A 16,974-nucleotide genomic window follows, 5' to 3' on the forward strand; every position below is an offset into this window, starting at 1 on the left:
GTGTAACATTCTCACGAGTAACTTATTCTGAAAAATACCGAAACGTGTGCTAAGAATAGATGGGTAAAAAAAAGATTTTTCAAAAATCGGAGAGCGTGTTAAATATATGGGTTATGCCCCAAGACATATGTGATACTATAATTACACCTTTTTTTTTCTTATGGCAATAAAAAAACCTTCGCAGTAATGCAATAGATACTTTTTTTTTTTTCTGCTTCCGTTTAATTTATCTCTAATTCTTATATTTTTATTACAATTCCGCATTTCTTTTTTTCCCTTCCCCTTTGGGACTTCCAAGACATATTCGTACAAAGGAGTGGCAAAGACGGGTAACTCATCACAAAATGACGAAATGTTAGGGCGCGCGCTGTACACAGATATATTACACACGCAGGAAGCATACATATGTGGAACAAAGCAAACGTAAAATGCCATGCTCGTAAATGTCCTCACTGCTGCTTCCGCTCTCCCCTCTGTGTTTCTTATTGCTATTGTTAGCCTTCTCTTGTAGCCGATATTTTATTTTAAAATATTGTCTCAATTCTGCGAAAAAAATGCCAATGCAAGTTAACATGATGAACTACAATGCGAGGAAAATCACAACTATAAAGTGATACATACATGGTGCGTGCTTAGGCTTTTATCCATACATAGTATTATATACACACGTGCATACATGTACCCCCACACATAACGTACACATATATGTGGACATGCGTATCGCGAAGAACGTAAGCATTTCCTCTTTTCCAATTCACCCATTTCTTTTTCCTTTTTTCTAAATAAATTGTATTATAACTACGACTGTATTCTTATTTTTTTCTTAAACATAGACATTGCTGCGGGTTAAACATTTTTATAAAAAACATTTTACATTGCCACTTTTGCTTCTCCGCGAATACGCGCCGTAACCATCTATTTTTAACACCTACACAAGCTCACATATGCTATATAATGTGTGCATAAATAAGCATCTTGTTACTTTTCCAAATGTATGATATTAATTTTTCTGCTTTTCTGATTTTTTTTCTTCTGTTCTTCTGCTTCTCTGCTTTTTTGCTTATCTGTTTCCCCGTTTTTTTTTCTTCATCTGTTTTCTCATTATTAGTTTTCTTCTCTCCCTCTGCTTCTTTTTCTTTTCTTTCCTCTCAATTAATCTCGCTTACGTCACTTTCTTCATTTTCGGCATTTTATTTTTACGTTAAAACGTAAGTTCCTATTACAGGAATTTCAAATTACACATTTACGTCAGCAGCTTCAGGGTACCTTCACTAACGTGCGAAGCCCCAGGAAATATTGTGTTCCCCATTTGAGTAACACTTTCTTAATAGAAAATTTATTTCATCTTTGACTGTAATGACTTCGTGCTTATAGGCATAAATTAAATAATGTAACTTATTTTTTAAAATATCTTTTCTCTCTTTTTTTTTTTGTAAAGTTTTGCGAATATTTCGTTTAATTTTCCCACGTTTTTATTTTTCTCTCAATTTATTCTTGACTTTGGCCTGCTCCACTACGCCTGCTTTTTCTTTTTTCTTCTTTTTTTTTTTATTTTCCCTTACCAGTGTCGAATTTTTAGGCTCATTATTTTATCCTATTTTCCTTTTTTTTTTCTCTCTTGTTCCTTCTTCGCACACTCCTCCCCCTCCAAATTTTCCCTTCGCATCAACGTTTCACATCGAGGCTTTACTCCCGCCCAGCCTCTATTTATTTCTCGTATCTTTCTCATTTTTTGTGTCTTGCATATTTCACTCCTTTTTTTTCATTTCTTATTTTTCCCATTTCGTAAGAAGAAAAATGCCACACGTGTATTTACCCCAAATATTGTGGCATAGCAAAGATAACAAACGGAGCGACCGAATTTATTCTGTGGACATACAACCACACCCCAACTACTACAGCATCAAAAAGCTAAACAAGAAATATGAGTTATTTAAAAAATTTATAAAGGATAAAGAGAATAAATGTGACACACATTTTTCAGTGGAGAATGAAGTGCAGAGGGGGAATAATTCCCCCTTGTCTTCCGTTCATCCAAATGGCATTGAAAAAAACGGGGAAGTCCTAATCGGGAAGGATATAAAATGCAAGGTAAGCAGCGTTCACAATACGGTGAACCGCCATAGTGATGAAAACGGCGCAGATGATAACGAAAAAAATAGCATAGTCAAGAAAAATCATTGCTGTGATACCAGTTCGGGGAACAGTTCCCCCCAAGAGAAACCCACCCATGCGACCCTGAAAGGCGAAGAAGAACATGTAGATAGTGACAGCCAAGACGAAGAGGAGAAAAAAACAAGAAAAGGAAAAAAAAAATCCATCAAGTTTAATATCGCCACTTGTGGCGCCGATGAATTTGTGCACTTATGGAGAATATACATAAAAGACGACTTGATAGTCAAATGTTTAAGCAGGTTTATAGGTCATAACGGAGAAATAAATTGTGTCCGTTTTAACAAAAATGGCAGATACTTAGCTAGCGGAGGGGAAGATAAATTTTTATACATTTGGGAAAAGAGCAAAAAACCAAGAAATATTCCTCTAGGGTATGACATAAGCTTTCTAGATTATAAAGAATGGTGGAACATAGTGGGATCATTCAGATGCAGTGGAGTTATTAACAGCATCACTTGGTCCAATAACGACACGTTATACATAGGAAACGAGGATAATAACATTAACATAATCGAATTTGTTAAAAACTCGAATTGCAAAGTAAAGGTTTTAGAAGGACATACAGGAATTATCCAAGGAATATCACTAGATCTGAACAACGAATTTCTGGCTTCTCTCAGTGCTGACCAAACACTCAAAATATGGAAAAAAAAAAACGATGGGAAATCATGGAAACTGGAAAATTCCATAAAAAATATAAAAGCAGACCAGCTGGAAAAACGATCCACCGCTTACATTACGTATGATGAGTATGAGTTTAACGAGAAGGGCGCAGACAGGCATGAGTACTCTGCAACTAAAAGGGACGAAAAGAAAGAAATACACAGCGGATCGGGTGATTTGACCGAAGAATTCACGAATGAAAGGAAAGGCGAAGCAGGTGAAGAACAAACGGAGAAAGAAAAAGTCGGGCAGAAGGGAACACTCCAGACGCAGGGGACACGCGCGGAAAATGAGGACCATGAAGAAGATGACGATGATGCAGATAAAAAAAAAAATTTCGCGCGAAAAGAAGAAAAGGAATTGGGAGAGAATGAACCAGAAGATGAGGAAGAAGAAGAAGAAGAAGAAGAGGAAGAAAAAAAATTAAAAAGATGCTTATTCTCAAGCGAAGAAATGCTGCCTTCCTTTTTCAGACGCATTGATTTTTCCCCCAATGGAGAATTTCTAATAACACCAAGTGGCATTCAATTCGAACAAATTGAAAAGCTTCATGACAAAAACACAAAGCCAGAAGAAAATGTAAAAATCATCAATCAGACAAAAGCGTTCAGCTGCTTCTACATATATCATAAGAATTTGTTCATTAGGTACAATATCCCATTTTTTACTGTTTTTTCTCAAACCAGCCATTTTCTAGTAGCCAAATTTAATTATAACACTTTTAAGTTAAGAACACACCAGAATATCCTCAAACGATGCTACAAGCATCTGATGATCTCAGAGTCAAATGATCCAGATGGATCTAACAGTGTGAATAAAAAAAGAAAAATATTCGACGAATCGGGGTTTATTAACGAATTAAAAAATTATGAACATTTGATGAAGCTAAATTATGAGAAAACTTTACTGTTTAACGACACTGAAGTGCAAGATGATGTTAGCGAAGATGTTAGCAGCACCATCTCGGATAGCGACGTCCAGTATGATGACGAGAAGGAGGATTTCATAGACTCCACAGGGGACTACTCCTTGTCGAATAACGTTGACAAGAATGAAGAGGACCAAAAAGAGAAGGAGGAGTGCGGAGATTTGGCGGCCCAAGCGGAAGACTCAGAAGAGGAGACGGAGGAGGATGCCGATGAAAACGAAGATAACGAGGACAAAGACGACGAGGAGGATAACGAGGATAACGAAGAAAACGGCGAAAATGAGGAAAATGACGAAAACAGCGAAACTGACCAAAATGGAAAAAATGACCGTAACGAAGGGGGGGCGCGCCTCGACCAAAAGCAGGAAGTCGCCGACAAGTGCTGTGACGAAAAAAACGTGCTGGAGGTTTGCGAAAGGAAGGAGAAAAAGGAGGAGAGATTCATTTACTCTTTGGGAACCTTTGACGGAAGCGTCTACTTTTACGACAGCGAAATTCTGGACACGCCAATTAGCATAGTCAAAAATATACACCTCTGCCCAATCACAGATATATCATGGAATAACCTGGGGAACATATGTGCATGCTCGAGTTCAGACGGATATGTCAGCTTTTACTACTTTGATCATAACGAATTGGGGAAGGTGAAAGCGTACAATAATTACTACTTTGAGAAAAAATGTAACGACTTAACATTCGATGAACATTACTTTGAAAGTACCTTTTACGACGAAGTAGATTTTTTTAACAAAGACCAGTTAAATGATTATACGTCCAGCGAAGATGAATGCGAAGAAAGCAACTTGTCAGTAAACAAAGAAGAAACGAAAGTTCGAAGAATCAATTTGATCGTGGGTAATGCGGCTAATTTTGTTCTAGAGCAAAATACAAAGAAGTGAGCTTTTTTTTTTTTTTTTGCACCACCCCTTTTTTGTGAATTCCACAGCATTTATAAAGTAGACAAACTGTATTTTCTTTTTCTTTTTTTTTTTTTTATTTTTTCCTATAATTTTAAAAATTATTTGTCCGAATATGAAAAACTTATTCTCGTTTTTTCATATATCGCATTGTCCACCAGTTTTTTTTTTCTTTTTTTTTTACGCTATTCATTTGGAAGTCGTATGTATACGCACATAAATGGATATAATTCTTGCGTTTCCACCGGCGGGTAGGTATATATGCTTATATGTGTACACTCGCATGGAGCCACTTGTTCACACGAGTATATATATGCACACATGTAGACACGCATCAGGTACACGTTGCACTCGTGCATGCTTACATGCGCGCTACTTCACGAAGAACCTGAACAGCCTCACGTAATCTATTCTTTTTTTAGTCCTCTTATTACATATCGTAATTTTATTAAAAAAATGAACTCCAGGGTTAACAAACAAAACGTAAAAAAAATGGGAAACTTTTTTCCTCTGTTCAATTATGTGGGCCTTTACAAAATTATTCACCACATGAATATCGGAATTATTGTGAATGAATATTTCCAGAGGGATGCTTTCATCCGTATTATTTTCAAACACAATTTCGAATTTGTACATTTTATTTACTATGTGAAAAGGATGGTCATTCTGCTGCAGATATATCCGGACATTATCTGTAATTATGTTTTTTTTTAAAAAGTGCGAATTGTTTATGCCTTTACCGCCATTACTTGTAAAGAAAAGCATCTCTATGTTGGTTATATTTTCATCACATGGGGTTTTTAAAATGTGTAATTTGCTCTCCTCATCCTTTACACAGAAAATCATGGAATACTCATCATTCTGCTTCAAATAGTACAACCCATCATGCGTTTTAAGCGCGTCTTCACTTTTTATCAGTTCGCATTTTATGTCCTTAAATATAACATCATTTAGCATTACGTTATCCTCTTCGATATTTCTCACCACAGCTTCTATGTATATTTTGTCCTCCTTCTGCAGTATCAATGTCTTCAAGTGGAACGGATTTTTACATATAAAGTTGAAGTCCTTCCTCAACTTTTTCTTTTCACTTCCTTGTAGGTATTCCACGGCGCAGTGCACTCTGTGGAGGACGCAAAAGAAAAAAGGAAAAAAGGAATAAAAAAAAAAAGAGGATAATCGTGTTTCCCAAAAGACAACCACAGCAAAAGAGTCATCAGGTAAAAAAAAGTAACAAATGGAATAAATAATTTGGTCTAAAGTAGAGAGTTACAGTGTGCATGGTAACACATGTGCACTCGCGTGATGGGCGTGCCACTCGTAACCAGCACACAAAAATGCTAACATCCACCACCAAACGATGCGCCTTTATCACCCTCCTCTATGCCCCTTCTTACGTGAATATGTCCGCGAAGGTCACTAGAAAAGTTGTTAAAAAGTTAAAAAAAGAATTCGACGGTAGTGTTAGATGTTCCACATTTCTATAAATATTAAACGCGGTCTGCCTTGTCATAACATCCACACTGATTGTGTATATTTGAATCTCATTTTTCAAATTATTGGAAATATTAATTTGGGACTTCAAATCCTGCCCAATGTATATCTTCCTAGAATTCATCGGCAGACTTAGGCTGAATTCATTTGACAAGCTCAGGTCCTCTTTACTTTCACTTTTTTCAAAATCGATATTTCCTACTTCCTTAATCTTGAATAAGTTCCAAATGTTTAGGTTCAATGCTGGGGGGCTCAGGCGCAGCAATTCTATTTTCACGCCTTCCTTCGGGTCATTCATTTTGTTACTTCTGCACGGTTAGCCGTTGTCTAGCATAAGCACATGGGTATGGAGCGGCACATGGGTATGTATGCTCCCATACAAGTATGGGCATATATATATTCCCACTTATGACCCTCGCATTTCACTTGACAGGGTTAAATTCGTTGGAATTTTCTCCCTTAGCATCCTTTCTTTGTTCTTCTTTTTATTGCTGTTATCAATTGGGCTTCCTTTTCCCTTTGTGTTTGTTTCGTTTTGTTACATTACGCTTTCTTTTGCCTTTTTGTGTTTACATCTTCCCTTTTTGCGCCATTTTATCTTACGCATAGCTTTCAATTGCGCCAACACGTGCCTCCCATTTTTAAGTGCAAAAAGCTCCATCTTACCAGAACGTCCCAAATATAGTCACTGAAAGTCCTCCCAATATTTTTTTTTTTTCTCTTTTTTTCACGCATACCAATTTTCATTTTTCCCCTCAGCCGCAAATTTCTACTTAAGTGCGTTGGAGTAGAAAATTTCTCCCCACAGTTATCACCCGAAATAATATGTTTGGCGTAAATAGGGCTGAAAAAAAAATGACAGTTTTGTGCATATATAGGACTTTCAACTGTACAAGTTCAGAAATATATGCGCCAAAGCCCATTAAGCGTAAAGTGAAAAACCCTTCTCATGGGAGTTCCTGGCATATTGAGAAAAAAACAAAGAGGGAACAGTACAAAAGTAAAATAAAACAGCGCTACTGGAAGAAAGGGTTATATATATTTGCTTGTTAAATGAGATAGTATTTTTTAGTTCTGTAATTATTTTGTAAGTTTAAAAAAAATGAAAAAAAAATCTACTTAGCAGCAATATACATTATATTCATGTACATACGGACAAGATGTTCAATTTTAGAAAACTGCAGCTTTTCGACAGAGACCAAACGAAAGATACAGGTAAAGGAAGGGAGCGGAAACAAAACAATCCCATCGTATTTGTCATCATGAACAAATTATATATTTCCATACAAATGTACCTTCTGTTATACAAGCGCACTTTTGTAAAGCTTGCAAGTGCATGGATGCGTAGGGTATACACATGGCTGCATTTGTTTAACCCCATACTGTATACGGATTTATGCACTTTTTTCTTTTTTCTGATTCCATATTTGCGATACGCGTGTGCCCCCTCACCCCCACAGGTGAAGTACAAAACTTCTTGAATAGCTATGAAGGGATATATTTTTCGACCTCCAAAAAATTTATCAACGTGTTTGTAGACAAAGTGCTTTTTATAGACCCCGTTAATCTAAATGTTACCACAATAAACTCAGATCTGTTGGTAGTCGATTTTTGTTTTTGTGACAAAACGAATAACCTCATTGTCCTTGGGTAATTCCGCGAGTTGCGCTAGTGCGAGGTCATCGCATGAGTATGCTTGGCCCCAGTCGGTGATCCCCCACGCACGCACATGACTGGAGCGAAAATGCTGCAGTGCTAAAAGGGCATCGAATGAGAGGGAGTGCCGCTCATCCACATTAGGAGGAACATACGCAGCCAAAAAAACAGATACATTACCCCATCGCTAGGTGATTCCCCTTTTTTTGTACCCGCACCATTGCCATTCGCTTTATGCCCCTTTTGCCCGCACGTGACTGGTCGAGCGATCCCGCAAACCTCTCCCCCCGAGAGTCCATATTATCCTTTACTTTTCCCCCCCCTTCCTTTTTTTAGCAGAAGCAAAAATGCCCTAGTATGCAGCATCTACAACATTAGGGCGTACAACTTCACCCTGCTGAAAAAATTACAACTAAGTAAGAACATCGAGAATATAAAGAAGACGCTAATTTCGAAGTGCCTCGGGTATATAATTACCCTAGAAAATAAAAAAATCTCATTTTATCATATAAATAATGATTACTCCAACACGAAAAGTGAATTAACTCAAGTGGAGGAGGAAGACCTTTACGAAAATATGTTCCTATGTAGAGAGGGCATCTTCATAGTGATGAAAAAGAATTTAATAAATGTGTACAGACTGATCATAGAAGATTCGTCCATAAGATATACATTCATCGAATGCATCGCGTTGGAGAACAATTATTCTTTGAAAACGAGCGGAGGAATCTCCAATGGAGGTACAAGCATCAGCGACAATGGTGAAGAAGATCCCACAAGTAATCACCTCAGTAGCAGCAATAATGATAACGGATCACCTCCTTTCCACGAGGCGGTGTTGTGCACATACAACGAAGAAATAAACGTGCTGTACATCTGCCACAATGTATTGAAACTTCTCTTTGTGCTGGACCTCAGCAATAGAAGTCTGGAATACATTTTGCTAGAAAATAAAGTAATAAATTTGTTCGCAGTAAAATTTTATTTAATCCTAATCACGGAAGTTAGAAGAAAGTTTTATGTGAACATATATGTGATACATGAAGAAATGAAGCTGCAGGTCTTCCGAGGGACGTTTAACTGCCTCATAACAAACGTTGTATTTTTTAACAACTTACTGTTTCTAATTGTGGACGAATACATACACCAGCCGGAGGTAAAGGTAGACAAGTTTTATTTTTACGAACAGCTAAAAATGAAATGGAACGCAGTTGGAGAAGTAAACCATGGGAAGAACAGCAAAAGTGATAGTATAAGCAACATCTTCAAAGAAACAGAAAGCAGCAAATCGAAAAGTTTCGATATTCTAAAAATGTACAATGACAGTATTAACAATAATAGTGGAAGTAGCAACCTGCTGAAGGTCGATTTAAAGTATGATATATTTTTGGATCGAAAAGATGACGCCCAGAGAGATGGAAATAACAGCGCAGAAGACAAACAGTACTACTCAAAAAAGCTATTTAAATTAAACAAAATTTTTAAAAATTGTAGAAATCAAATAAAAATTGTCATAAAAGAAAAGAACATGAACGAAATTCTGCACATGTTTAAAAAGAAAAAGTTGTTCCTCTGGTTATTAAAATTTGCTGACTTGAACAAAAATTACCACACGATTAACTTCGGCCATGTGCATCACATATATGCCGATTTTTTATTCGAAAAGGAGCAATATGAGTTAGCCATACACCATTACATCAAGACCATAGGCTTCCTAGAAACAGCTATCGTTATTCACAAATATTTAAACCTAGAGTTATATGAATATTTATCCAGATATTTGGAAAATTTGCACCAAGTTCATCTGTTCAATGATGAGCACACCATGATGCTTCTTACTTGCTACAAGAAAGAATGCAAAAAGAAAAAAATAATATCCTTCATAAGGAACAATAAAAATAAAATAAATTTGCAAAAAACGTACAAGTTTTTATCCAACGTTGGCTACTACAATATCGTTTTGAAATTTTCAAAAAAGAATAAAGACCACTTGACCTACATGTCCATCCTGATTGACAAATTTGAAAATTACGAAAAGAGCCTCAAATATATATTCAAGCTCGACGTAGAAAATATATGCATTCTACTCTTTCGATATGGATACAAGTTTATCAAATATTTCCCGAAACGCACCATTTTTTTGTTAAAAAAGATCATTAAAAAGTACAATTTAAATTTGACAATATTTATTCCCCTATTCCTTGACAACATAGATTTTCTCTTTCTTTTTATCCTTAAATTTCTCGATAAAAGGAATTCAAGGCGGGGAGAAAAAAGAAGCATGGTGGAGGCAAATGACACAGATAGGAATTCCCCAAAAAATTGGCAAAAGCTTTCGATAAAGCAGGGGAACATCCTCCGAAGACAAACCCACGAAAGAGATAGCCCCCCCCCACTGGCCAACGACACAACACTATACGACGAAACTGCCACAACAGCCAACATCATAAGTAACAAAAAGATAGAGTTCAACATCTTCAATGGGGAATATGACTACATCCTGTTTGTCACCGTGATGCAAATTCTGCTTCAGAAATACAAGACAAAAGAAAAAGAGAACCACGTCCTCACCTTCAACATAGATAAGCTCATCAAAAATGAAGATAAAAATATAACCTTCTTATCTGCCATTCTGCTGTCCATTTATAACTACAACAAGGGGCTTCTTTACGTATCAAATAAAATGAACAAGCATGATATGTACTTCCTTTTTACGACCCTAAAAATGGTGAAAAAATTCAGACTGAATTACACAAAGCAGACTCTACACCCCCCACTGCAACAAATGAAACTTCACAGTCATAATCCTCCTCTAAGAAGTTACAACTTAATACAAATTACAAATCAAAAATTTGCGAAAAAGTTATTTAACATGTGTATGCACCTCATGAAGGTAAAAGGCTCCATCTTCCACAATTACATTTTCTATTACCTGTCATTACTAAATGATGACAAGTACCTCAGGCGGTTTGTAAAAACATTAAATAAAAAATCATCCATATCGTTGCTGCACCTGATAAGCATTCTGCGAAAGTACAACAAAAATTATGGGTGCGTGAAAAAAATGGTGATTTCGTATATAAACCAAGTGAATAGAAATATAAATAAAAAATATGCTCAAATAGTCAGAGATAAAAGGGAGTTATATAAAATTAAAAAAAAAAAAAAAGCCAGCCGAAAGTACAACTTTCACATTATTGATAATACTTATTGCTCCATCTGCAAGGAAATGTTATCCGTCCCAATTATCCATTTCTTGTGTAACCATTCCTATCATTTTTATTGTCTAAATGGGGAGGAACATTGCATCCTTTGTCAAAATAAGGATAATGAAAAGAAGTTACTGAAGGAAAAGGCCAAAAATGCCATCAACAATTTTGATGAATTTTTTAAATATTTGCAAGGCTCTCCTGATAAGTTTTCCTTCATTTCGAATTATCTATCTTATGGTGTTACTCCAAGTAAGTGAGGAGTAGTTCCTATTCTTTGTGCGTCCCAGAGAAAAAAAGAAAAGAAAAAAAAAAGGGGGGGGAGAGGGCACAGGCCCGCCTCCACCATGGAGATATTTTCCCCTGTTTTATGTGATCCCTTTTTTAAAACTGCTACACCATTGCGTTGTGTGCTCACAAAATTGGCGAGGTTATGGCTGCACATCTGGCCAGCCACACGTTATGGCACAATGATGCGGTCATTTGGTTCGTTCGATGTAAATTTTGTTTTTGTTCTTAATCATTTTTTAGATATATTTTTTTGAAATATTACTGAAATTTTTTTGGCATTTTTAAATCTTTTTTTTTTTTTTTTTTTTTTTTTTTTTTGCGTACGTTGCACGGGTGCCCCCGTCCTGCCTTTCCCCATCTGACTCCATTTGTGCCCACCCAATTGCATTTATCCCATGTGTAACGTCCTCTTTTTTTATCTTTGAATAACATAAGAGGAAGTTTTATTTTCCCCCCCCCCCATAGGATAATAATGTACAGTTTTTAACTCTAATTAAACGTTAAGTACTATGCTTGCTCATTTTTTTTGTCACAAAATGAAGCGACCCAAGTGCGCTTGCTGGGATGGACAACGTGGATGCCTATTTTACCTCCCCCATCGGCAGGGGCATTGTTGCATATTTGCAGCTACCCAGAGAATATCCTACAATCCCACCCCTACGGTATACTTCGTTGCTGCTATTCTTTTGACTATCTATCAGCAGGGTTACTCCTAAGACATGTTAACACATTTGGCACCCCTCACACACAACATAGAGATTATGCCCGTGTAATGGCCACCACCCTCCAGGATGCAGAACAACCTTGTGAAACGTATCAAATGTGAAGTAATTATCAATGGTTAGACCACTTCGTTTTGGTTTTCTTCTGATCAGTTTCCTCACCTTGCTCGTTAAACAAATCAATGGATAAAAAATCATGAGGGTCGTAAATATTCAAAGGATAGTTCGATGAATACACATCAATTTGAAAAATCTGCATAATTTTTTCCAAAATGCAGGGATTCTTATATTCATTTGAGTTAATTATATTTTTATTAATCGTTAAATCTATTTTATACAGTTTTGACAATTCCTCTATTTTTTGGTTCAGACAATCTGAGTATTCATTTGGGGGCAGGAAAAATAAGTCATCAAAATTGTTTTCGTTTACGCTGATATTGATAAGGTTGTTACTTTCTAGGAGGTTGGCTCCCTTCGCAATCCGGTTGTCTGTCTGCTCATTCACTATTGGTGCGCTCCTCTGTTTGTTTTGCTCTCTCTTGTGCTGTTCACCGGGCCTTACTTCGGTACCAAGGACATCAGCGCAGTCATCTTCACCGTCATCCTCATCCTCACCACCACAATGTGACATTTTTTCTGCGCCTTTTAATTTACTCAATAAAGGCGCTTCACTGGGTTCCCCTTTCTCCTCTACAATGCCATCGTTACGCATTTTATCTGCGTCGCGCATTTTATCCCCCACGGATGCGTCTTCTCTAGCTGCATCCCATTTCTCCGCTAAATGGATATGAGCCTTTTTTTTAGCACACTCATTATCGGTTTCATTTCCCCCAAGACCGTAATTTCCATTCTTACTAGCGCTATTGTCTCTTCTCCTTTCTTCATTCTCTTTATTCTCTATGCATTTATTCCTCTCCTCTGCTGAATCTCCGTGCTGAATCTCCCTTTTTTGGTGTACCTCACGGCGTTCTTCGTCGCTGGAAAGTTCGTAGTCGACTAAATTCATCCTAACGAGGAACGAGGAAAAAACAAAAGCATGAAAGGACTGTTCCACGTCGGCTGTATAAAAATGTTGATAAATACGCTCACGTGTGTGCTTATGTGTATGTGTACAATACCCTTTTCCTTCTTTATTGCTTCCGAAAAAACATTCGTCCTATCAACTGCAGTGGTGTCTTTTATCCGTTAAATCACCACTGGCCTGTAAAAAAAACGCGCATAGAGCAAATGCCTCGGCCCATGACTAATAATGCACAACTATACCTTACTTTTCACTAAAAAAGCGAAACGAACGTACTATGCATAATTGTGAGTACCCCCTGATGCATACGCTACCTTTACCATTTCGAAGTTCACGGAATTAGGCACACATGGATCAGGGGCTAAGATAAATATCATACCGGGTGTGGTTTGATAATGTTATAAATGCTCGCGCGGGGTACACTTAAAACAAATATTCATAAAAATTATTCAGCAGGTACTAAAAAAAAATTCCATTATTTGTGCAGAATGCCAAGACGTCAGAAGAAATAACGTGAAATAGTGAGGCAAAACTTTATTGTAACTTTCTTTTTTTTCTTGTTCTTCTTCTTTTCCTTAACCATAACAACGCAACGGTCAGTTATGATTAGCCTCCCTTCGCCTTGAAGTGTAAACCTTCAGATCTGTATTTTCCTGCCAGGCTCTTCAACGGCAGGGATGCATTTTTGTACCTACGTATTTTTTTTATGTATTATTATCTGCTCAGAGAACACACTGTATATCTTCATGTTTTCCCCACGAAACAGATGCAAAGATAATTCTACAAAATGTAAAAATGCATCATCCTCATAAAGGCAAAGGAGGAAAAAAAAAAAGAAAAGCTACGTTTATTATGTACAAAAAAAAAAAATTCTTCAAATTTGAAAAAAATTCTCAACCCTTTTTTGATGTCCCCAATGGGTAAAAGATCCAGTGGGGTGATAAAATATAAACTGCTTAAAAATTTCTAAATTTTTAAATTGTTTAAACATAAGCGGTTTTTTCATCATGTAATTAATTTTTTTATCTCTTTCTTTTTTTTCCCCCCATTTTAAGTAGAGGAAAGTTTAACCATTTCACGAAACGGTAGTTTATTTTTACTTTTCCCCCCCTTTTTTGTATTGCATATGCAACTCCAATGATTCCTTGAAACACGTATATACATTATAAAAAGGAACGCTGCAACAGAGTACACTTTTTCGTCACGTAAAAAAAAGGAAAAGCATAAGAATATGCGCTAAATACAAGATAATGAAGAAAACAGAATGACATAAGGGAAGATGGCTCATGTTCGAATCGCTGCAATTTACAATTTACTGGAATGAAAAATTAATTCATAAAAAAAAAAAAAAGGGAGAGGCACGTACTGTATATTTACCACAATATTCGTATCCCTTAACGCGTGTTTGTTTCCACATCAGTTTTGGCAACCTATATATGTTAAAGAAACGGCCATGTAGAATCCTTTTTTGTGAACAACATAATTGAACTGAGTAAAAAAAAAAAAAAAAAACACTTTGGAAAGTAAGAAAATCTGAATCTACCTTTTCAACCCCCACGAAGATATCAACCCGAACGAAGCTCAGGTAAAAGCTGCCACCTATAACAAATTTCTGGAAGAGCACCCAGCAAGGATAAATAATGCTGATAAATGCGTACATGGATATTAAGAGAAAACATATAAATTTCGTGTTTAAAAATGTGAATTCCTCGGTAAAAGGTAATTCAACTTTATTTTCGAACTGCACTGGCAATTCATACTCCTCTTCGTACCATGTGTCTAGAATTCCCCTTATGTGCACGTAGACAGTTGGGGGAAAACCGCTTTGTATATTTATTTCAACTCTGCAGAATAAAACAGTCCTCGCATTTTTTCTCCTTTTTTTTTCTTTTTTACCAAAATGTTTCTCCAACCACCAATTAGCATGTGTGTGTACCTGTTTGTGAACCCCCCCCTCTTTTTAGATGCCGAGTTGCGTACGAAATGAATACTTTTATAATTTTTTTTTTTCCCCACTTCCTCTCTCTCCCCACACATAGATTACAATTTCAAAAGACCATACTTTGCGGAAAGGTGTACACATTCGAAATTATCAAACCATGAAGCCGTTAGGGTAAAAAGTAGTAGCCTGTCCTTCAGCACGAAGATGCAATTAAGCCAATTTCAGACGCCCAAAGTAGGAAGAAGTGAATATGAAAAGGCTAGTGAAAAGATGACCGACACAATAAATAGTTACTTAAGAGGGGATACAATGAACAGGGCGAACTCAACTGATAACCGCAACTACGCGCATTACGTGATGCGTAACGATACCTCCAAGGCAGGCATGAACACAGGCAAGTTCACCACTCAAAGCGCAACAACGCAGGGGCGCGTAATCACTCAAGAAAATTCAAGCACTATTGTGATCTTACGGGGGAAGAACAGATGTTTCCAAATTGAATTGCGGAAAGGCGTACATACGGGGGAAAATCAGAACGATGGAAAAAGCTGCGAGGGAACCGGCAGTATTAGTGCGACCACCAGCGAATCGACGGTAGAAAGCAGCAGTGAAGGCAGCGCCGAAAGCGCCAATCCAAATGCGCACTGCGCACGCCACAATGAAAACACTCATGCACCCAGCGCGGGGAAAAAAAGAACCATAATAGATCTACATACCAGTCGAAACACAGACAAGATTCATAGTAGCGCAAAAAATGGGAAACTTCCAAAGGGAATTCTATCCCCTTACACCAGTACAATGTCACAAATAATTAACAATTTATTCGAAAAACACCTCCTATTAATGAACTGCCTAATAGCGGGTACGTTATATTTCATAGCCGACATAGCCTGTCAAATGATGGAATTACATAAAAAAGACAATGAATATGATTTTTTAAGAACGCTCAGAATGTCCACTATTGGGTTAACCCTAGAGGGGCCAATCATGACATGGTGGTATGGGAAAATTCTAGCAAATTTTATAAAGTCCAAACCGAACACTTTTTTGTATAAATCTTTTATACCTACATTGTTTGATAATTTTATTTTTGGACCTATCCACTTAACAATTTTTTTTTTTTATAATGGTATGTTAAAAAATCAAAGGAAGTCAGAAATTATTGACAAAATTGTGAATACTGGGATGAAGGTTTTCTTCATTTCTTTGATGACATGGACACCATTAACTTTAATTAATTTTGTTTTTGTTCCGAGGATTTATCAAGCGACGGTGGTTTTTTTCGCAGACTTTTTTTGGGTCATCTTCCTCTCGTGGTGCGCCAACAAAAGTTGAGCAGATGGTGCAGAAGTCATATGAACCATGCGCAAACAGTGGTGTAGCCAACTCGGAAGAGATATAACAAAGCACAAAAAGGAAAATTTTTACGAAAAAATGAAAAAAAAAGATTAACGGGTAACTCACATTTTAGCAGCGATTAAATGCGCTTTTTTTTCTCACTTATTTTATGTTACCAGACCGAGAGCTGTCCATTTTTAGGAACATTTCCACCGAAAGAAAGAAAAAATAGCACGTAAGAAAAAAATGACAGATTGCGATAGGAAGGGAGACCCACACGCTGTTCTTACCTGTGCCCTTTCCAGACACTTATAATGGAGGCACTTTCCAACAGGATATATATAAATGTACGTACCTATGTGTGTGTGTATGTGTCTATGTGTGTATTTTCTTTATTTTTATTTTTTCTTCTTTTTGCGCGGTGCGCAAGGGAAATGCACCCTCCCCCTCAGGCGAGTTCAAATGGTGCTCGGTCAAACATTTTGTTCCATTTCGCGCATCACATCCTTCGCCTCTTTTTAATTTTAACCACGCCTACGATAATTCAGTTATCTTACTCTTTGTATTATCTTCGAATTTATGTGATCATTTTCTTTTTACTTAATTTTTTATTAAATT

At 36.8% G+C, this 16,974-nt stretch overlaps 5 protein-coding genes across 5 annotated transcripts; 3 read left to right on the forward strand and 2 right to left on the reverse strand.

Moving 5' to 3' along the window:
• Window positions 1-1,797: 1,797 nt before the first annotated feature.
• On the forward strand, window positions 1,798-4,665 carry C922_01156 (chromatin assembly factor 1 subunit B; the record flags this gene model as incomplete). Its single annotated transcript, XM_008816764.1, has 1 exon — window positions 1,798-4,665. One exon carries the CDS (start codon window positions 1,798-1,800, stop codon window positions 4,663-4,665), a length of 2,868 nt encoding a protein of 955 aa, XP_008814986.1.
• A 390-nt stretch (window positions 4,666-5,055) lies between these two features.
• On the reverse strand, window positions 5,056-6,475 carry C922_01157 (hypothetical protein; the record flags this gene model as incomplete). Its single annotated transcript, XM_008816765.1, has 2 exons — window positions 5,056-5,806; window positions 6,081-6,475. The coding sequence occupies 2 exons, from the start codon at window positions 6,473-6,475 to the stop codon at window positions 5,056-5,058; spliced, it is 1,146 nt and encodes a 381-aa protein (XP_008814987.1).
• An 862-nt stretch (window positions 6,476-7,337) lies between these two features.
• Window positions 7,338-11,302, forward strand: C922_01158 (hypothetical protein; the record flags this gene model as incomplete). Its single annotated transcript, XM_008816766.1, has 3 exons — window positions 7,338-7,392; window positions 7,638-7,827; window positions 8,170-11,302. 3 exons carry the CDS (start codon window positions 7,338-7,340, stop codon window positions 11,300-11,302), a joined length of 3,378 nt encoding a protein of 1,125 aa, XP_008814988.1.
• Window positions 11,303-12,167: 865 nt separating this feature from the next.
• On the reverse strand, window positions 12,168-13,061 carry C922_01159 (hypothetical protein; the record flags this gene model as incomplete). Its single annotated transcript, XM_008816767.1, has 1 exon — window positions 12,168-13,061. The coding sequence occupies one exon, from the start codon at window positions 13,059-13,061 to the stop codon at window positions 12,168-12,170; it is 894 nt and encodes a 297-aa protein (XP_008814989.1).
• A 1,655-nt stretch (window positions 13,062-14,716) lies between these two features.
• On the forward strand, window positions 14,717-16,353 carry C922_01160 (hypothetical protein; the record flags this gene model as incomplete). The annotated part of the gene is made up of 2 exons (XM_008816768.1): window positions 14,717-14,795; window positions 15,116-16,353. The coding sequence occupies 2 exons, from the start codon at window positions 14,717-14,719 to the stop codon at window positions 16,351-16,353; spliced, it is 1,317 nt and encodes a 438-aa protein (XP_008814990.1).
• Window positions 16,354-16,974: the final 621 nt, after the last annotated feature.

Source organism: Plasmodium inui, assembly GCF_000524495.1.
Source record: "Plasmodium inui San Antonio 1 unplaced genomic scaffold supercont1.4, whole genome shotgun sequence".
Taxonomy (NCBI): Eukaryota; Apicomplexa; class Aconoidasida; order Haemosporida; family Plasmodiidae; genus Plasmodium; species Plasmodium inui.